At 41.2% G+C, this 22,427-nt stretch overlaps 1 protein-coding gene across 1 annotated transcript in view; it reads left to right on the forward strand.

Annotated features, from left to right (window-relative positions):
* Positions 1-15,818, forward strand: part of SLC41A2 (solute carrier family 41 (magnesium transporter), member 2) — a 58,006-nt gene extending 42,188 nt beyond the window's left edge. The window contains exons 8-10 of the mRNA XM_012735134.1: positions 131-262; positions 1,689-1,837; positions 12,543-15,818. Coding sequence (XP_012590588.1) covers positions 131-262; positions 1,689-1,837; positions 12,543-12,728 — 467 coding nt within the window. The 3' untranslated portion in view covers positions 12,729-15,818. The remainder of the gene's footprint in view (positions 1-130; positions 263-1,688; positions 1,838-12,542) is intronic.
* Positions 15,819-22,427: the final 6,609 nt, after the last annotated feature.

The following is a 22,427-nucleotide window of genomic DNA, read 5'->3' on the forward strand; positions in this document are numbered from 1 at the left end:
GATTGAACTCATGCGGAAGTGGCTTTGGCTTCTCAGTGCAGTGCTTTAACCCTCTGCGCCATCAGGGAGGGCCAAATTGATGCAAATTTAAAGAAGGAAGAAAACTACTTTGTTTCTTCTTGTGTTTCAGGCATTGGCGGTAATCTGGTGGCCATTCAAGCCAGCAGGATTTCTACCTACCTCCATCTACACAGCATTCCAGGAGAGCTCCCTGACGAGCCCAAAGGCTGCTACTACCCCTTCAGAACCTTTTTTGGCCCAGGTAGGTGTTGGAGGAGTTTTGCACATTGTATTTCAGGAACTTATCCTCTCATAGTATAGACGCGTGATATTTGTTGAGTACTTATTTTATTTGTGTTACACAGCTTTTCTATTTCTGAGGTGAAATAGAATTTTGTTTTTTTTTTTTTACTAAATCTCAGTGAACAGCAAAAAAGAATTTGTATCAGTTCTGTAGCTGCTGAGAGCTTTGTATAATTTTTCTCTTTTATCGCTTCCCGTGAGATAAAAGAAAGCCCATGCACCAGGAAAGCTTGGTGTGGTGACTCAGGGAGACAGATGCCCAGTCCTTTACTAGAGTGGTCATGTTGCCTTTCTCCCTGTAGGCCTTTGATCCCAAACAGAGAAGAGGGAATAAGCACAAATATAGGGAAAGTATGTTACTTATGTCACCTTGGCATGTGATCCAAAAATGAAGACACAATTTTATTTTTAATTGCAGTAACGTTGGTTTATGACCCTGTGCACGATCTAGAGAAACAGGCCCACGCCTCCTCAGCTGTGTGTCACCTCATCTCTCCCACCATTGAAGCACCCCTGGTCCTTTTCCCTAGTCTCCTGGGCCCCTCTCCCATCTGTTCCCTCTCTGGTAGCCTCAGTTCTGCGGCCATATTTCAGGAGTTTGTTGTGGTTTAGTTTCACTAATTCCTTTGTATTGTTCTCTGTATTCCCCATGAGTGAAAGCATCTGGTATTTGCTAAGATGACTGTTTTTTTAATGGTTGATTTATTTATGCATACAAGACCCAGAGTGTAGGCCAGAGGTAGGTGGGGATGCGGGGCAGTGGTGAGAGGATTCACAGACAGAGTGGGGAGCAGAACAGGTGGACTGACTGAATACACGGCGGAGGGGAGCAGCAGGCACGACAGGAGAGGTCTGCTGCACCATGTGTATCGACTCCCTGGCCGGGGATAGAATTTGTGCTGCTACAGTGGCTGCAGGTAGATTCATCGTGCTGGGACTTAGCCCATTGTGCCACCAGGGAGGCCCGAAGAGACAATTTTTCTGATGCAACTAAATGTAATTACTAATTTTTTCATGAGGATCAGAAATTCTTAGCCTTATAATATCAGCGAAATAGTTTTTAAAGGAAAAGTAAAGTTAAAAATTTCAGTACTTTATAACTTCATATTATTTCTTTTATATTCCCTCTGTTTTTATGATAGTTATTAATGTCTGGCCAAAACTTCATAGCTGTTTCTTTCAACCACTATTCATTTAATTAATTTAATTTAGTGGGGAGAATTTAGAATTATTAAGTGAAATGTAGTTGAAATTTATGTTTAGCAATTAGATTTTATGTTTTGCTCTATAACATGGTAGCTAAAAAAAAGTTCTCCAATTTTAATAATTGTGGTGTATTAACCAAAAATATGATTTTTAAACAACTTTTACATTTTACATTACAGGAGTAAATAATAAGTCTGCTCAAGTTCTACTGCTTTTAGTGGTTCCTGGACATTTAATTTTCCTCTACACTATTCATCTGATGAAAAGTGGGCACACATCTTTAACTGTAATCTTCATAGTAGTATACTTATTTGCTGCTGTATTACAGGTAAGAGTTAAAATTTCTTTTATGCTTATACATTGGTAAAAGTATATAGCTATGCAAATCTAAAGGCACAGGAAATATTTACTTTTTCAAAAATCAGTGGAATGCCTTCGTATCAACTTCCCCTTAAGAGCATTAAACTCAGGACAACTTTTTGCATGGCAGGGAAAATAGAACCTTTGGATTTCTTGTTTCTTGAATTCTATGTCTTCTTCTTTCTTATCATTCTTATGTTTTGTGTGAACAGACCTGATCGATTGATGAAAAAGAATGCATACCTTTTTTGAGCCTTTGCATAGAGTGAGATGTTTCTACAGGAATAGGTTGACTGTATCTACAGAAATCTGTGTCTTTTAGGATTTTGCAGGCATTGCTTCAGTACCTTCTGGCCTGATCCAGAGCTGATGTCGGCGCAAAACTCCTGTGTCTCGCCAGGTGCTTGCAAGGCTTCCTCTCCTCCCCATGTTCCTAGACTTCTTCTGGGTGTGCTATGCTTTGAGTTTATTTTGTGTGTTTTATTAGATTTATTGTGATGCTGTGCAATACAGTAGCTAAGAAATAACCCTCAAAATTTAATAGCAGTTGACCCTTTCAATCTCAACATTCACATGCTTTGGTGCTAAGAAAATTATATAAAACCAGCTGCGTAGTAGATGCAAGAGAAGTGTTAGCTGCTACTGTTATTTTTGTTTAAATATTTCTATATAGGATAATATAAAATAGAATTATAAATGGTTATTGATTTCTGAGTGACGGTTTAAACATTTATTTGCCTTTTAAGTCACAGTGTTGATTGTTCTTATGTTTTTCTCATGATTTTCATTTTTATGGGTTTGGTGTTTATTTTCTTCCCAAGAATCAGATACCTCCCCCAGTAGAGGTTTGTGTGTGTGTGTTATGCCAGTGGAATAGCTTTGAAGCAGATTGTACATTTTCAGATCTTGGCACTCTGACTAGAACATACACAACACAGACAGAAATACACACACACACACACACACACACATACATTCCTCTTTGGAAACCAGTGTTTAAATAAAAGATCTTGACCATCCCCTGCTGCTTCAATCTATCCAGAAATGGACAGAATGAAGAAATACTTCTTAAAGCCAAAGACGACTTCTTGACCACTTAAAACTCTCCTTTTAATATTCTTTGCTTGATTGGCCTCTTTTTTTCCATCTAGGTTAATTTATATTCAATCCCATTCAGATGTTTCATTTCTTACCACTGTCCCATTCCTAAACTCTATATTTTGATTGAATTCATTTAATAAAGTTTTCTAATGCATGTGTACTTTCTCCTCATTTGGATTCCTTCCTCATTGAGAATAGAGAACGAATCTCTTCACTATTTCCCCACAAGACATATGTGGTTGATTGTCTTTTGAATTTTTCTTGTTCTAGTCTCTTCCCAGACTAACATTACTTGAGGAAATTTTCCTCTCAATTCCCTAAAAAACTAAATGAAGGATATCTGTTTGAAGGAAACTTGGTAGTTGACCTATTACTATGTCAGTGTAAGCAGCACTTTTGCATTTACACGGATGTCCCGGAAGCCTTCCTTGAACACCTACTTTGGCCTGAGTGCCCTGTTCCTGTTACTGCGGTATCCGCTGAAGACCATTAATTCCGCCTGTTCCAGAATGCATTCACAGTGTCTGCCTCACCCCTCTAGAAAAAAAGGTTTTTGTCTTATTCATTCTTTAATGTCTAGCATCTGCCCCACTGTTCAGTCAGTACTTGTTTAACCGACGACTCCACAGTGGCAGCTCTCCTGCCGTCGCTGGTGGAAGGAGAAAAGTAAGACTAGAAATCACCCAGATCTGAAAATCTAAATTGTCTTGTCTTTGCTTTCAGTAGACACCAGTCTCCTCTCTTTCACTGACAGTTATTCCAAACAAAAGGCAGTGAAAAATGAAGCACAAACCTCCATGAATGCTATCAGCAGTCAGAATTGTAAGGTTTTACTGATGTTTAGAGACAAAACGGCTGGCACCTAGGGGAAGTGAAAGTGACTGGACACAGCAGTGAGGGTCCCGTGCTGGCAGCTGATGGAGCTGAGTGGGGGCGTGTGAGGAGGCCGTGGGTTAGTTTCTACTGCATCTGCGTTCTCTCCTGTGGTGTATATTTGAACTTTTACATATAATGTTCAAAATTTAAAGTTTTATTTCAGATGTTAGCATAGGGATCTTCTTCAAAGTCTATTTGCTCTGTAATTTTGGTCCTGTAGCTATTTCTTCCCACTTGAGTTTGAGACTGGGACTTGGAGTGGCTGAGTGTGTTTTATTTTGCTGTAGGTGCACAATGACTCCATCCTTTGGGAAACTATTACTGTGGCTCAGTCACACATTGTTTAAGTATTTTTTTATGTGTCTCACAATTAGAAGGACCCTAACAGATGGTTTTTTTTTTTAATGGTATCTGAAGGCCCCTGAGCCACAGCCTGTAGGCTTGATAGACTATATTCTTGCCCAGCCCAGAGGATGGATGAGGTCAAGGTCAGAGTAGTGTGCAGAGGGCATTTGTGCCATCAGCCCTGTTGGAATTTGGGTTTGTTTCAGCAGGAAGCTTGGGTTAGCATCAAACTAGTAAGTCTCTATCACCCAGTAGACATGTTCTGCCTTCAATCAGCTTTATAAAACTTCTAGCAGTGGTTAAGAGTATGATAGCTGGCTGTAGAACACAATGTTTCACCCATCTCAAATTGGCCCATTGAACCCATGTAACTTTGGTGTTACGGAACTGGTGTGCTTTCTTCTTTGAGCTCAGAGATGATCAGGGTTCCTGCTCTCCAGCAGGGATCGCCTCCGCCCTCACATCTCGTTCACATGCTCCAGTGACGGCTCAAAGCCTGTTCATTTGTGAAATCAAAAGCCTAATCTGGAAACCGAGGCTGGGAGGGACCTTGCTGGCTTTCTCAGAGGTAGAGAAGGGAAACTTTGATGCCTTCTTAGGGGCTCTGTCCCTAATTCTCTCATTTGCCTTGTCCCCTACAGTGTTTTTCAAGGACATTATTATTATATTGTGCCTTGATGGCATAATAAGCCTGAGAAGGGACAAAGATAAGCAGGCAGATATGCAGACTGGCAAATGCAATCACCTGGGCAAAGTAGGGTAGCAGGACTTATGGCTCATTTCCTTATTTAATGTAAAGCCTCTACTAGTTCATTCCCCTTTGTGTTTAAAACCTACATATATTTCCTTGGTGAAAAACCAAAAAGAAAATTTGGATGACATGTCCTGCAAGTGCATATGGAGAAGATAAATACTTTTCTACTCTAAAATATCTCAATGGGACAAGAAAAATGAGACTTTTCTAATCCTGTGTATCTATTGAATTCCAGCAAAGTGTTCATAAATATACCTGGTAAACAAGGAATCAAAACCACTTCTAAGGGAATCATGAATTCTCTGTTTTACCTGATCATTTTACACATCAAATTTGATTGTAGGCTATCAAGGACATGACTGAAATTCTAGCAGCATCACATCCCATCATACATTCACTGGGAAAATTTAGTGGCTGAAGCAGTCTCTTCCCTGGGTGGAAACATTTGCTTCAAACGGTGGAATGACAACAAAGTCTCAGTGTGTAAGACTGACAGTTGTAAGTCTCAGAATTCTGTCAGGGACATGGTGCCTATCAAGTGCTGCTCACCCCTGTACAAAGGAGCGGGGAGGACTGTCCGTCCTCTAGGGTCTTCTCTCGGTCGTGGGAGATTAAACGCAAATGCAGGGCGCAACAGCAGAGCAGGCTTACACCTGTCACACGTGGCCTCTTCACTTCATCATCCAGCTCGACCCTGTTCTCCCCTTCAGTGGGCGATACTTGCTCTAGACTCGACACTTGAGTATGAAGAGCACCATCTTATATATCCCAGTGCGCCCACACTCGGGGAAAACTGTTCTCACCCACGCTCACACCCACCTCCCGTGAGCAAACCAGTGCCTTTCATAGTACAATTTATAAGCAGGATCTAGAGTAATAAACGTACGTAGAAGTAGTGCCCTTTCATAAATAAGTTCACGGTCGTTTTGAAGCATGCGCTTGTTATATGAACTTGGCCACGCACAGATAGCGCACAGTGAAAGCAAACACCCTCCGCTTCTCATCTAGCACAAGTAGGGGCTGAGAGTATCGCTGACACAGTGAGCACTAGACACAGCACCTCTGTTCTGAAGACATGTGCGCATGTAGGGTCATCATTTCAACTAGAAGACTTGAAAGTAAATGTTTCCACAGAAGAGGAATATTTCTAAGTCAAGAGATCATCACATAAAAGTCAAAGAAGGGGAGAAATACTTCCGGGACACCATGGAAGATCACAGAGCTCTTTCATTTGGACCTGAGTCTGAAATTCTGCAGCGCTACTTACTTTGTGTCCTTAGTCAAGCTCCATAACCTTTCTTGTTTTTCTATATACCTCAGAGGAGAGTAATAAGGACTGAGCTAATGTATATAAAGTGACTGGTTGAGTTCCTGGAGCATAATTAGTTTCCAGTAATGGTGGTCGTGCAGCTTATTCTCATTATTGTCATCAGCATTTCTTGTTCCTCCGCTCATTATTACAGCAGGTTATTCAAAGCCCTGAGGCCTCTCTCCTCTCACCACTCACCTTTTGGCCCTGGTCCTTTACTGCAGAATTGTTGCCTTGCCCTTCTGACAGGTCATAAGAGCTACCAACCTTTCCTTCCTCTCTAGTTCTACATTTTCAGTTAAATATTGAAGACATCTCAACCTTAGTATATCCCTAACAAAGATCCTTATTTCTCCCCTGATCTTTCTCATGTCAGGAGGGGTGATGGACGAGAAGCCACATGTGGATACAAGAAAAAGGTCAGGTCTATGGAATAGAAGCAGAGGGCTGCTAAGTTGGTCAATTCTCAGCTCCTGGCCTCACAAAGACCCTCTAGGTTAGGGCAAGCCTTGGTCCCACAGACTTTATATCTTAGGTGTGTGGCCGGTACCCCAGATCTAGTCATCGCAGTCACCACCTTTATCTTGCTACTGGTGACCAGTGCAGTGTGATGGTAAACCCCTGTGCTAGGGTGATTCCTTCTGGGCTCTATGTCTGGACCTTGTGTAAGGGTCTGACATTGGCTAAGTTGCAGCACTGCTGTGTGGCTTAGTTTCCCCAGGTCTGTCCTGGGCAAGCCACAAAGTATTGGGACCCTCGTTGTCACTCATATTCCTGCATTCATGGCATGTGATTCGGTGAATTCTCCTCCCCCAGAAAGGTGTGAAGGGCATAAAGGAAATGTGAGGACAATGACAAGAGTTGTCCAAGAGTCTTTGCTCTTTGTAAACATCCCTATTTTAACTCTAGGAGTTGACTAAGAGGTCACCTTAAGGTAGGAAGCAAAAACAAATGGATTTGAGCCCTGAATTATATTTTGTCACACAATGGTGTGATATGCTGATAGCTTATCAGCCTGGTGGGTCCTAGAATGGAGACACTTCCCTACATCCAATATGTAAATAGGTAAATATGTAGTTAGGTGTGTGTGGGCCCCACGCCAGGGGCACCCAGAAGCTGCCTCGTTGGAGGTTCAGCACGCCGGACCCTGTGCAGTGAGGCACTGAGAGAGGACATGCTCTCCAGGCTTGCCAAACCTGAGGAGGACGGGGGACCAGAGCAGCTGAGCCATTTTTTCTCTAGCATTTGGGTTAAGATGTACTTCCTGTGCTCTGAATTCTGCTGAGATTGCAGACATGGCTTAAAGGAACATTTACATCATCTACCAAAAAATCTAATAAATAGCTATGTAAAAGCACTTAATTGAAGAGCATCAAAACCCTTATTCAAGAAATTTTCCAGAATAAAATCTCAGTTGATTGTGATTCCATAATATTCATCCCCCCCAAAATACTGATCTGAATAAGCCTATGATTTAAAATGTTTAGCTCTTCAAAAAATATATCTAGCACCATACTATTTTTTAAAAAAGATTTATTTATTTATGCCTACAAGATCTGGAGTGTAGGCCAGAGATGTGAGGGTTGAGAGGATTCACGACACAGTGTGGAACAGTATAAGAAGATTGACTGAAATACATTGCGGAGGGAGCAGCATGTGAGACAGGTGAGGTCTGCTGGGCCATGTGACTCACCTCCCTGCCCCGGGATCCAACTTGTGCTGAAGTGGCTGTGGATAGCTTCATAGTGCTAGTGCTGCGTCTTAACCCCTGTGCCACCCGGGAGGCCCCGCATCATACTATTTTTATTTTAAAACTGCCTGACAAAGCTAATCTAAATTGTTTTTGTGCCATCAAGAGATATGTATTAAAGCAAAAGTCCCTAAATGTGTTTGCATTTATTGAAAGGGCTGTTTTATGGATGGCAAAGGATCTGAAATAAAAGGACAAATTTGAATTTATTGCTAAGCTGGGTTCACACAGAATCTCCACAGCCAAGAAAACTATTGATCTCATATTGTTTAGGGGGATGTGAGTTTCAGGGGTTGGCAGATGGGTGTGCAAAAGCATGAATGAATTGATGTCATCTGGGGAATGATTACTTGGAGACGATGACAGCTGTTTGGCGGGCCCCTGGAGTGTACTCATTGGGCTGGATTCATTCCTCATTGACTGCTTCAGAAGCAAAGATTTTCACTGTTTCTAAATCATGTTCAATAAAGTAAGTTGTTGACTAAATGAGTTTAAAGCCAGTTCTGGTAGTTTCTCACTCCTGTGACAAAGAACAGTGACGCTTCCCCTGGGACTGTGGGGGCTCTGGCAGTTCTTAGTGTCCTCTTGCTGTCCATTCGTCCACGCAGTAGGGTGCCCTGAAGGGTTGTCCAGACTCCTCCCTCTGCTGCTAGTTCTCTTTGAAGGTGGGCTCTTTAGTGGATACCTGATGTGTAGACAGCCAGCATTGTTTGATTGTCTTGGAATCATTTGTTGAAACATTTGCCAGGGCAATGACTGCATTTGAGATACTGAACAAGAAACATTCAGATGATCATTAGACAGCCCAAATTATCTGAAGTGTTAGAAGAAGGGACAGCAGTATACCTGACTATCTTTCCTGAAATTTGCAAGCCTGACCAAGAAAACAAACTCCTGTGATTCCTTGAGTTGTTAGAGCTGGCTTTGCTTTTAGCTTACCGGTAGACTTATTTCACCGGTAATGTTAATTCAGGCATAACATGAAGTGTTAGCAGTGGTGATGACTGGCCAAAAGAAAGTCTGAAACCATTCTTTTGTTTGTAATTTTAGCTGTTACATTGATCGTCCTAGGTGGAAGCTATCTACGTCAGATAGTCCTCATGTTGCCCTGAGAGTTTGGGGGTAAGAGCTTGCAAAAGCCAGCTGCTTCTGCACACTTCCTCTTATTCTGGCATTCTCTGCAGTTCTCAGTGGTTCAGGCCTGGTCTCTGCAGATTAATCTTTCTCTTACAGCCTCTGGATTTTAATAACTCTAAAGTAATTTTACTTAGCATATGGTAAAGGTCACTATATATTAACTTCCTGTCACAGTTTGTTTTATTTCCTTCTTTTTTTTCCTTCTTAGGAACTAATAATCATCCTATTTAGACTGACTTTTGTCTTAATGATTAGCGAACACCCACCCACCCCCAATTTTTAAAATTTTCATTATATATTAAATATTGAACAAGTAATAATGGCTTATAGGGGGTATAAAGAATAAAAGAGAATGCCAGTCTACTCACCAGTCAGCTGTACAATATTATATAACACTACCAGTAGCTTAACACTGTGCCCACCCTTCCCCCGCTATGAATTATATGACCAACAAGTCTTTTCCTTAAGATTTTGCTGCATGTGTTTAGATTCCTAAGTAATATATTTTTAAGTTTTGCATGTTTTTGAAATTTATAAAGTTTGTGTTCAAGTGGCTTCGTTTGCTCAGTATTGAGATTCATTTGTAGTCTGTTGTTCATCTGTTTTATTGCCATGTATTTGATTTATGAATATTCCATAATTTGTCCACCCATTCTTCTTTTAATGGGCTTTTAGTTGCTTGTAGTTGGGTTTACTTGTGTGATTAAAAGCAGAGCTGTGACTCCTGCCGCACATCGTCTCCTAACACAAGCTCTTGGAGCTCTTCTGGACAGAAAGTCCTGACCTCTTTGGGCCAGGGACTCCTTAGAAGTGAGTTTTATGGGTTCTTTCTCAAAATGAGGTTGATTCATTTCCCGCCTTCCCCCCACTTTGAGGTCACAATAATAGTTCAGACCAAAGAAAAGATGTTTTATCTGGATATCAGGAGTACATTAAATCCTTGTTGATTGATTATTCTAAATTCCTCTCGGCAGACATTTAAATATTAGGTTTTAAATGAGTAGGGTTTCCAGTCTGGAAACTGGATTAAGACTGCATATTTTTATGGGGGAAATGAATTCAGTCTTTGTAACTTAGGGGCACTGTGCTAATTTGCTACTTTTAGTGTTTATTTGTATCCCATTTCTAAGCATTTCTCTTCTAAAAAAAATATCTTTCTTCTTTCATATAACACACCCAGCTGTGTCCAGCAGTCGGGCATCAGCTGCAGAGAGGATGCCACGCTCCAGAGTGCTGACTCTAGCTCACAGTGGAGCTGGCGGAGAGGATCGATGGCCTCCAAAGCAAATACATATTTCTGTGCTTCATATATTTATTTAAATTCACATCTAGAACATGCATAACTAACTGGGGCTACAAAGTTGCCTTTTCAGAAGGTATATTTACCTAAAGAAGTTATGCATATTTCATAAACAGGCCATGTAAGAACAACCTACCCCTGGTTTGATTTTCGATGTGCTTTCCCTGTAGAAGGCATGCATTCCTTAACTAATCGTTTAGTTTTAAAATATGTCGCAGTAACAAGGCTCTGATAGTAATTGTGATTTTAATCAGTCAATAGAGCATTCCAAAGAAACACTGATACTTTATTAACTTGCAAAAAATAAATTAGTACATTTAAACCTGCTTGAACTTTAAGCCATCACAAAACCTTTAAAAGTCAATTGCATGGGAAGGGTTTTGAAATAAATCCAATTAAATAAAAATTGAAGGAAGGCAAGGAGGTAGACACTCAAAGGGAAGGAGAGCAACTACTGTGTAGATGACAGGTTTGTTTTGTTTCTAAATTTTAAGTCTTTATTATAGGATATTCTCAGAAAAATGTAACAGAGAGAACCTCCTCCATGAATCCATCTCGTAGCCTGTAACAGGGTGAACCACCTCCATGAATCCATCTCGTAGCTTTCCTTTGTACTTCAGAGCTGGGATAGACTATGAAGACACAAATCCATTTCAAAGAAGTCGAACTAAGGCCCAAGAAATTGAAAAGCCACATCCCATGCCAACTACCTTTCAACTACAGGTCATAAATTCTGAGCCAGCTAACAGTTGATGCACAGTGGTGATGGCATGCGTGCTTACTGCATGTCTATACACAAGTACTTAATATATGTATGACTGAGTACTCACTATATGCCAAACATTTGCTTAACTCTCACGGACTTTCTGCAGTGAGCCTGTGCCGTGGGAGGGCGATGGGAACCTCTGTGTGGACTGAAGAAACAGATTTAGAGGTGTTTTTCACTAGTTGACAGACTTAACTAGGGATAGAGCCACTTCAACAACGAACTTTTGTTTCAGGCTTATCACATGTATTTTTGTTAGAAACCAAGGGATCAAATTGAAAGAATATATAGTTTTCCCTCTGCAGGGATTTATGTATTAGAGCCTGGCACATCAGACAGACACATTAGATCAGTAGCTGTCACGTGTCTTGACTGCAACCCTCAGTCAGAAATAGGTTTATACAGAAACAAACAGACGGTGTCATTGCATAGCTGTTTCTTTCTATGTGAGTAACATTTTGTTTCCTAAGTAGGAGTCAGCACACCTTTTCCGTAAAAGACCTCAGTGCACTTAACCTTTTGGTGGTTATTTTTACATTGTACTGAAAGTCTCCTTGACCAGCCATCCATGGTCTCATAGTTTTGTTTTGTTTTTTTTTTAAGATTTATTTATTTATACACACAAGAACTGGGGTACAGGTCAGAGGTATGGGGGTTGAGAGGACTCGCCAGAGACAGAGTGGAGAGCAGAACAGACAGATCGATGAAGCACACTGCTGAGGGGAGCAGCAGGAGAGACAGGAGAGGTCTGCTGTGCCATGTGGGTCACCTCCCTGGCCAGAACTCATGGTACAGTGGCTGCAGATAGCTTCATAATGCCGCACTTTAACCCACTGCACCACCAGAAAGGGCCTGCCTCATAGTTTTAAGCATGTGCTCTATTTTCAATCTTTATTTTATTGGCTCCACCTACCACAGAAGACGGTTACTTAATTGCTTGTTTTAACATTTATTTCTTCATGTGTCTTCTTTTTTCTTCACAGGCTTAGCATATAGAAAGAAGTGAAGACATGATGTAATTTGGCAACTGCACAGTGCTATTAAAAATAAAGATTATTGCAGTTAAGAGAGGTAGAAAACACATAAAATTAGATGTGACAAGCTGACAGGAAATTTTATTCATTGTGGAGATGTATGTTTTTGCTTTGTTTTTGTTTTTTGACCTGTGTAAAGAAAATGATCCCGTCCATGAAAGGATCCTTCTTCTAAAGCCTTGTTCTTGACTTGGCTGTAGTTTGTTCTTTCCAGGAAGCAGTGAATCAAGTGCGTGGCCAAGTAGGCAGAGCAGCCTAGCGCTGTCAGGCCATGGCAGTCACGTGCGGTGTTCTCTTCCAGGTGTTCACCTTGCTGTGGATCGCCGACTGGATGGTCCATCACTTCTGGAGGAAAGGAAAGGACCCGGACAGTTTCTCCATCCCCTATCTCACAGCCTTGGGCGATCTGCTCGGGACGGCCTTGTTAGCCTTAAGTTTTCATTTCCTTTGGCTTATCGGAGATCGAGATGGAGATGTTGGAGACTAATTAACCCCACAGACTGCTCTCAAGTTACCAAGGAGGAGAACACAAGACACCCCCTTATAGCTCTTTTTCAAAAATCTTCAGCCAGCGGGTAATCTTCAAGTTGGCCCTGATTCAATTAAATGGCCTTAACATTTTTTTAAGGAACTTGAGTTAAAACAATAATGAACAGTATTTGTGCTGCTTTTCATAGAATAAATAATAATTTGACATTGGATACAGAGATAAGCTCAAATTCTAAAATTAATTAAATAGGAAGGACATGGGATGAATAATTTATAAGATATAATTTAAAAACAACAGATATAGAAGAAATGTATTTTATTATTGTTTAACTTATAACACGGGGGGGGTTGCGGGGGGAGAGAGTTCTGCTTTAGCACTTCTTGTCTCACACATGGGTTGCACTGTGAAGTATACCATGAAAGAAGGGGCCACCCAAGCTTGTGATGTTCACCTGCGCCCTCTGCTTTGCTAACTGAGGGTATATTTATCAGTCACTTGCTCTTAATCTGTGTGTTCTGCAGAGCTCACGAGTAACTCAATCTTTACTTGTTTCTGTGACTGGCCAATGCTGACTTAACTTCAACTCTGCAAGCTCTTGGCAAACCACCCTTTAAGCACGGAATAATCTTGAGAGACCTTTAAGGATAGCAACAAGTCATTTTTGATCATTGCTTCTTTGAATAAATGTTGATCTTTTCTAGAAAACTTAGTGGTCAAAAAAAGAATATAAGATGAGCTGTATATGTGGAGACAAGATGGTGTGAAGAATATGTGTGTGTGTGTGTGTGTGTGAGAGAGAGAGAGAGAGAGAGAGAGAGAGATGGACAGATATAGAAGTGTTGAAAGAGAACTGAGTCTTGGATTGATGATAGCAAAGATTTTGGCACTATAGGAATATCAGCATCATATAATTATTCTTAAACACATTTCACTGATAATGCTTTTGTCACTGGTCCAGAAATTTTGCCTATCCAGAATTTAGTACTTGCTACCGCATTATAATTAAAAGTTCTTATTTAGATAACTGCACCCTTGAATGTAACCAAGATATTATAAGATTTGGAATGAGAGGTGATCCATTTGATCTCCTAAAAGAGTCTGTTGAAACCATTTAGGCTGACTGTGACGACAGGCCATGACTGCAGGTCAGTTGCTGCAGACTGCGTGGGATCCTGTCACGGACAGTGCCGCGTTCCCCAGATATTTGTCTAAAACTCTGATCTCCATTCTAGACACTTGACTCACACCTTAGTTATTTAATAGGTGAGCATTTTTATATAATGTCATTCATTTAAAAATGCAGTGAATCCCTCAAGACCGTCAGCTATTTAATAATTTAATCAGGGGGCAAAGAAATGCATACTGTAACTCTGTCATGGTTTAAATTGTGAGTTAGAGTTAAGTATAAACAGGATAGGTTGTTTATAAGTATATAGGGGAAGTGTTCCTATTAAGCTCTTTAAAATAAGGAGTCTATGACCTAGAGCTCTATATTTTTGCTTATTTTAAAACTTTATTCCATTCTCTTGCCTTATGATGAAGGTTGTAAGGCAAAGAGCTGAGCTAATTATAGAATTTCTCCTTTGGAGAGTTATAATGTTGAATAGTGAACATTCTTATAAAGAAAGAATGATTAAGTTGATGAATATTTAGCTGCAAAGATATTTTATTTTAAAAATTGCATAAACCTTTGATTTTATTATAAAGCATCTGTGTGTTACTTATTTACTTTGGGGTTCTATGATTCATAAGTATTTGTGTTTCCTAGTGATTTCTATGTTGATTTTTTTGACATAAAAAATGTACAGGAAAACACACTAGTAAAACATTTGCCAACAACTGTCCTGAGTTACTCATTCCAGGGCACATTCAGGCGCGCCCTGTATTTGGGACTTGCACAGGACCGTGAAGTAGTCCAGGTAACGATTCCTGTCTCTTTTATAGCAGAGGGAACAGAGACTCAGAGCAGTTCTGTGAAGTACCCAGAGTCCAGGTGTGTCCCGTCAAGTATGCTTTCTGTGATCTGCAGGCATAGCAGGAGAACCCAGGGATTCACCGAGAGAAGTTAACTAGGGAATCAGGGTTTTCTGTAGTGGTAAAGCGAGTTGCATCATTTAAACTTCAGCCAGGGCAACTGCCATTTAACAAATCTTGATGATGAGTATGGCCACCTTAGGAACAACTATTCTTGTTCCTAAGACCAAAGGAAATACAGGTAAATGAGAATTTCAGAATAAAAAGCAATGCCTTATTTCTTAGACCACATATCTGATAGCTTAGAGAGCTTAATAGAAATGCCTGGGTTCTCCTGCTACACCTTCCCAGATCTGGCTGTTTCCCATAGATCAAAAATATTATAAGCATAACCCACTTGAGTTCTGTCTTCTCTCTCTTTTGCTACCTAATCTTGGTTGGTTAGAGCAATAGGATCTCTAGAAGACAAACAATACTGGAAAAGAAGACATGAAAAAAAATCAATCACTGGTTGCTTGAATTTATAAAAAGGATGTAGATTCCTTTAAAGTTTTTTAAGCCTTTGCAATAGTTTGCAATTAATAAGATGAATTCTGTTTACCACAAAATCATATATGTAAACTCATAGTATTTTTATACAGCATAAAAATCCCTGATCTCCAGACTTCTTCCTTTCACTAATTTATCAAGCACTTTATTTACACACAGTCCTTTCAAAGACATACTTTTCATTCCAGCCCACCAACGATATTTTTCTTTAAACAATAAAGTTACATAGACGCTGATAAACAGATACTACGGTAATGTATTTCAGCGAGAGATCAAAAATCCACATCATAGTCCATTAACGATGTAGCCAAATGAAGTACATTTTGAAGTCTTTCATAATTGGGCTTCCTTTCCTTATCTCTGGGGCACAGTCTACCCATTTGTAATGAGTGTCTGCTATCTTTAAACTGTTGTAAACTCAAGTAGGAATAAAATTTAAGAAATAATTGGCCCAGCCTTGTTTACTTAACTGCTGTATAAACAGATGAATATCAAACCTGTGTGAAACTCACCCAAAAGACATGAGTATATGTTGTATTGATGAGTATAATAAATCGGGCTTTGACCATATCTAGACCTCCAATCCATTTTTACCACTTTTTCATTTTTAAGGTAATTCAACTTAGATTCCTTGGTCATTCTTAAGTTGGCCCATCAGTACGTACATCCTGGGAAGCCCCCTCCATCCTCACCAGACGGCTGTGGTTAAATCCAGCTGTCTGCCAACTTTGCCTGCACTTGAGCAGCTGAATATGACCCAAGGAAAACACACGACGACTGTGACACTTCTTTCCATGTTTAACCTCAGTCAAGTTTCCCCTTCACTGCCCTGCAACCTGCTCTCTCTCATCGCTTCACTCTGGGAAACCGGACGCTGGTCCTCATCCCTGCACCGACTGTAGACCTATTAAGGCCGCCTGCAGTCTCCATGTCTCCAAGGCCAGTGGTCTGTTCTCAATTGATAAGAATCATCATCTTATTCAGTCTCCAACGATATTTCACAGACTCCTTGAAATAACTTCAATTGGCTTCCAAAAATGTCAGTCTTTTTGCTTTCCTTTCTAGTTCGTTAGATGCTCTTTATCTTCCTGGTGGTTCTTATTCTTCACAGCTTCCATTTGTTTAAATGTCCTACAGTTTCATTATTATTACCTCTTGTCCATCTTTTCTCTCTAGGTAACCTTACTCATTGTTGTATATCCCATTTATACTGATGATTCCCGAATTTATTTCTCCAGCCCTGGCTTTTCCCCTGAGTTCCAGATTTGTATTTCCACCCCACTTAGTAAACCTCCGATAACCTAATAACTCTGTGGTATCACAAACATTTGAACAGCACTGTCCACCAACCTGACCTGATTGACATGTGTAGGCCACGATTTCCAACACATGGAAATCACATTAAGGGCTAATGCCCTAAATATATAACGAACTTTTGTAAGTCAATAAGAAAGTGGTCCAAACCCAATAATAAAATAACCAAAGACAGATGTTCATTAAAAAAAAAAAGGTCAAACTAAATTTCTAATTAAAACCACACTGAGATACCATTTCCCAACTCTCGACTTGGCAAAAATTCAAAGTTGGATAAAATGTTTTGTTTTTTTGACAAGGCTGTTGGAAAACCAACAAAATTGCTGGTGAAAAATAATAAATTTACCATGATAAAATGATATAAGCTCTGTAGAGGGGATGCTGGTCATAGGACTGAAATTTCAAGTGCACTGATGTTGGATGCTCTAATCCCCCATTACTGCCATCAGGACCCAGGCAGCTCCCTAGATCCCCTGCCACAAGCAGGTGGGCCAGGGCCAGGCCACTCCTGTCTCCATAAAGATGCCTCAGAAGGCAGCCATGCCCATTTGTTTATGTGCTGTCTTTGGCTGCTAAAGACAAAGGCAGAATTGAATAGTTGTATGGCCGGCACAGCCTAAAGTAATTACTATCTGGTCCTCGCACACACTCTTAAATCCACCCATTCCTGCTTTAGAGTGGAATCCTCCAATTTTATTTCCAAGTATCCCTGTGGTGCCTTCAGGTGGGGGAGCCCCCTTGTTAGTCTCCATCCAAAGTCTGGACTCATCCAGGGCTGACAGTGGGCCCCAGTTCTCATTCCCCCACTTCAGAGAATCCCTTGCATGGGGTCAACCAGATGCCCACAGGAAGTCAGAGCCTGGCATCCCCAGATTCCAGGACTAGCCCCAGTTCCAAGAAGGCAACCTGGTGAGCTAGCCAACCTTACTGAACAGAACCATAGTGTCTCCCAGGAACAATACTGACATGCTGATTTGGGGTGAGTCTCAAATCAGACCTGGGAGAAGTTCAATGCTGTGGGTCACTGGTAGTCTTCAGTTGACCCTTGGACTTGAGTCTCTTCTGTCCTGACTGCAACCTCACCTTTGGACTTGAGTATCCAAGTGTGATGTTCCCTGCAGCTTGCATGCAGGGGGACCCCCTCCCCTTCCAGCAGTCTCTACCACAGCAAGCAGTCCTCGGCAGTGGCTGCTCCTTTTTCCTCTGATGGTTTTCAAGGTCACTGGTCTACAATCGGCCCTTGCCCTGAATTCTGACAGGTAAGGTCATGCTCTCCCAGGTGAGTCTGAAGTTGTGCTGGACAAGAAAACAGGCATTATTATGGAGTTGGGACATTATTCTTAATTCCCTCCTGGGTCTTCACCCAGTCTCATGTCTGGTGACAGTGCAGGGGATGCAGGAAAAAATAGCCAATGGCTCTTGTTAAAGATGGAAAGGCGGACTTCATTCAGGACCATCGTGATGGGATTTTACAACAGGGGGGAAAAGATGGGACTCAGCTTTAACTGCAGCAGGAGTCAGGGGGGGTTTATAGCCAAGGAACAAGGTGGGGGTATGTGGATAGAAATTGCTATGAGGAAGCATCAGGGGTAAGGGCCACTCTGGCTCACCTGACCCAACAGGACACTCTCAAAGACAGGCCAAGATAGATCTCGCCTGGAAAGGCAGGGGATGTAGAACTGACCAGATCTTAAGAGTGATCATGTCAAGGGCAATGGGGGTGATGAGGTTCTGGTTATAATGATTTAGGGGTGATTCTTACTAAAACTGGATTTTACAAGGACATATACGCAGGAGCCCAAGAGAGGTTTTAGGGTCCTGACTAAAGTTTAAATCTTTGTCAGGGTGCAGCCAATCCTGAAAGAGGTCACATCTAAAATGCTTAACCACAGCTTTAAAGTTCAACAGAAACCTGTTTGGCCAATGTATTTGTTGTTTAACATGGTGCATGGGACATGTCTTTCCTGACTACTCCAGGTAAGACAAAGCAGTCACCACCTTTGAGGAAGAATTCCCCAGGGAAAGACGGATGACGGAGCAGGTTTTAGGTAGGTTCATCTATGCCAGTGCTCCCAAGGCACTCCTTGCTGGGTGACTAATTGACCCAAAGGCCATTTTTCTATTAAAAAAGAAAAGAACTAAAAAGAAAAAAAAAACATGAAAAACAGTGAAATTAAAAATATATTTGAAGAAAAATAGTGTCATTTGAATACACTGCACAAAATGCAAACTATCTGAATATGTTTACTCATGTGGGTAGGTATGTGCAAAGCCACGCGAAGAATTGCTTTTCATGGATTGTACCTAACTGCTCATCCCCAAGCCTTTTGTCCATGCCTTGTACATTATAAACAAATATTTTTAGCTGATCAAACTTACTCCAAGTGTGAAATCAGAGTGTAACGCCAGGTTGCACGCTGTGCTAGAAAACAATAATGCATCGGTTTGCAAAGGTGGTTTTTTTGTGTGTCATTGGCGGTGGAATGAACCCCAAGTGCCAACCCGTTCATTCTTTTTTCTTTTACAGCAAGATTGTTGTATGGTCCATTAGTTAAGGGGTGAAAATATTTGGGGCAAAACAGCTCAGGGTGAAACTGTAGGACAGATGTAACAACAACACGTGTCAAGATGTAAAGAGCATTCGCTCAGTGGTATTAGGGAAGCCAGAAACCAGAAAATCTATACTATTTCACTACAAATAGGTTCTGGCGTGCCAGAGCCATGCAAGGAATAGCTATTTTGCTACCTCTGTTAACAGTGGGAGAAATTAGCCAGGAAGAGGTCACCTGACAAGGAAGAGCCAAGTCTGGTGTCTGCTCTGGAGTCTCTGGAGAGTCTCCGTGGGCATTACTGGATAATCAACACATCCCTGAGAACCTTATTTCTCCCCCATGATAACTATCTTTATGGCTGAATTGCTATAGCTCATGTGGGCCACAGAATTTTTAAAACATTAAAATTGTTTTCATTATAAACATTTTAAAAGCAAATTGCCCCTCAGGACAAGTGGCCTGTGAAGAATATTGCCTGGAACCCCACACCACAGGCCTGCCCTACACCCAGCTTTTTGGAATCTCTTCTGCAGATACCCCAAACACACACATGATGGCATTCTTCAAGATTGTTCATGATAACTGTTTTTTAGGTGAAAAGAGGGCTAAAAATTAAAAAAGATTAAATATATCTATATTATATTAGACGATCTGTGAGTTCATATTTTAAAAATCCTTTGATGGAGGGCCCTCCCTGGTGGTGCAGCGGGTTAAAGAACAGCACTAAGAAGCTAAAGCCACTCAGCAGGAGTTCAATCCCCGTCCCACCCCAGAAGTGACCCACATGGCGCAGCAGACCTCTCCTGACCTGCCCGCTGCTCCCCTCAGCAGTGTACTTCATCAGTCGGCCTGTTCTGCTCCCCACTCTGTCTCTGGTGAATCCTCTCACCACCCCTGTATCTCTGGACTGTACCCCAGTTCTGTATGCATAAAGAAATAAATCTTTAAAAAAATCCTTTGATGGATTAGAAAACCACTTCTGTCAAGGTATGAGAAGTATTGGATACAAAACAATGCATGGAATGATCTCAATTTTTTAAATCCCCAAAATAGGAAAAATTTTTTCCTCTGGATGATGTGATCATAGGTAATTTTTCCTTTCAAAACCCTTCTGTTTTTTCTCCTGATCATTCAACAATGAACCTGTTTTGTTTTAAATTTCTTTATGAATACCTCCTTACCAAACAATAGATCCCCAGCTCTAATTTAGTTCTGAACCATTGCTTGGGCTCTTTAAAAACAGGTTGATTTTGTTGTTTAGTGATTAGAGTACTTAATGTTTTTGTTTTTGGATGTGAACCTCCTTTTTATTCTTGCAGGTGGGGAAAGATGTGTGGAATGGAATCTTTTAGTTTAATGGCACTGGGTGTTACTAAGAAGAAATAACAAATGAGCAAAAGAATGATTGTTGATGAAGAGAAAATATCCTTTGCGCTCGTTATGACTTGGGACTGACATAGCCTTCTGGGAACTGAAATAATCACCCCTGGGAAGCAAACTCCAAGTTTAATAAAGTAGAAACTCATTAAAGAGGTGATTCAATGCCAAACTGAGGGGCGGGACCTGGGAGACCAAGATCACAGTTCTGAGTCTCTGCCCTTGAGTTTAGGGGCTCATAATTATTTTTTCTTCACAAAGGAAAAATTTGTTTAACTTCTAACATTTTCAGTTAGCTAAGAGGTTGATTTCTAACAAACTTAGTTAATGTGTGCAAGAGAAGCACAATTCACCACTCCACAGCCTCCCGTTGATCTGATAGAGCTGAGGTGTTGCACCATTATCTAATGCTTGGTCTGTGGACTTGCTGGGGTTTCCTTTGTTTCGTGCACTAGGGTTTTACACAGTGGACAAGAATCATTGTATACTGCCTCCGGCCTCTGGAGGGGGCCCTGGCATGAAGGAGGTGGACCTTGTCCTACAGAGCAAACAATTTTCCTTTCTTGGTGCACACTGGGTAATTGTCACAGGCAGACTTTTCTCATCCTTCTCTCAGGCAACACCAAACCCTAGGGGCTTGGTACAAAGTTCAACACTCCTGGTTTCTCACACTTCTACGCTCCAACTGCAAACTTGCCCTGAGACATTTTCCAGCCTCCTCTCTGCCCTTCCCACCTCCCTCCACTCCTCAGCCAGTGGTCTTTTCTCTCCAGCCAGAAGAGTGTCTTTGCAGCCTCGGTCCCCTGGTAATTCTTGTTCCTGCCTCAGCATCCTGATTTGGTTGAAAGCTAACCCTTCCACCATCCTTTTTCTACCACATTCTCCCCACAACTTCTTTTTCATGAGCTTCAAGATCTCTGCTTCATGATGGAGAGAAGTCTCCTCACTTGAACTCACTATCCTTATTCTACTCTCTTCTCTGCTTCAGTGATGTCTGCAGGGTAGACACCCCCTGCTTTCTCCCCACCATTCCCTCTCTGCGTAGCACCTGACAGCGATGACCTTTTCTTTTTCCTCCTCTTCTTTGACCTTTGGACTACATCTCCTATGTCAAGACCATCCTGCTTATTCTCCCCGGGTTTCCTAAGTGTGATGACAGGGTGGAATTAGCACAGCTCATTCTGGCTTTTCCCCTCCCCAGCTATGTGTCAACTTGCCAAGTTCATAGCCCTCGCCTTTTAATTCAACCTAATTTAAAAAACATTTTAATCCACCAAGCCTATTGATTCCATTTAATTCAACACATGTTTCCTGAATTCCTCTTTTACATGAAGCATTATTTGAGGAGCTGGGGGATATTTTGGTAAATAATTCAGAAAAAGTCTTTGTGGGGGTTTATATTCCAGAATGGAGATGAGCTAAAAGTCAATGAATTATGAGGTATCTAATTTATACTAATCCTAATTCTTGGTAAACAGTATTTGCAAGTCCTCAGATTGTCGTTTAACATTGACGTTTTAAAGGTCACTAGAGCCTAAAAGTAGCCCCCAACACACACACACACACACACACACACACACACACACACACACACACACCACGTGGAATATGTCCTCAGTGAATAGTATTTTAAATGTGGTAACTCTTCGGTCTTCTCTAATTGTTTAGAAAGCAGGATGCCCTAAGTTTCAATATGGCAAAATTCTTTTCAAGATAACAATTTCTTTTGACTAAAACCACAGAAATTGGAAACAGCTCCAGAGCTCCTGTGGGGAGGAGAAGTAAATGGGTTCCAACTAAATGCTGGCTGAGCTGACCTCTAGTCCTGGAGCAACTCCAGAGCCCGGGCTGCTCAGACAGTAAATGAAGGCCCATGTGGATGGTAAAGCTAGAGGCTTTAGAGGTAGTTTCTAGGTCTGCTCCCTGAAGG

The sequence above is a fragment of the Condylura cristata genome, unplaced genomic scaffold, assembly GCF_000260355.1.
Source record: "Condylura cristata isolate star-nosed mole 26May11 unplaced genomic scaffold, ConCri1.0 scaffold00004, whole genome shotgun sequence".
NCBI lineage: Eukaryota > Metazoa > Chordata > Mammalia > Eulipotyphla > Talpidae > Condylura > Condylura cristata.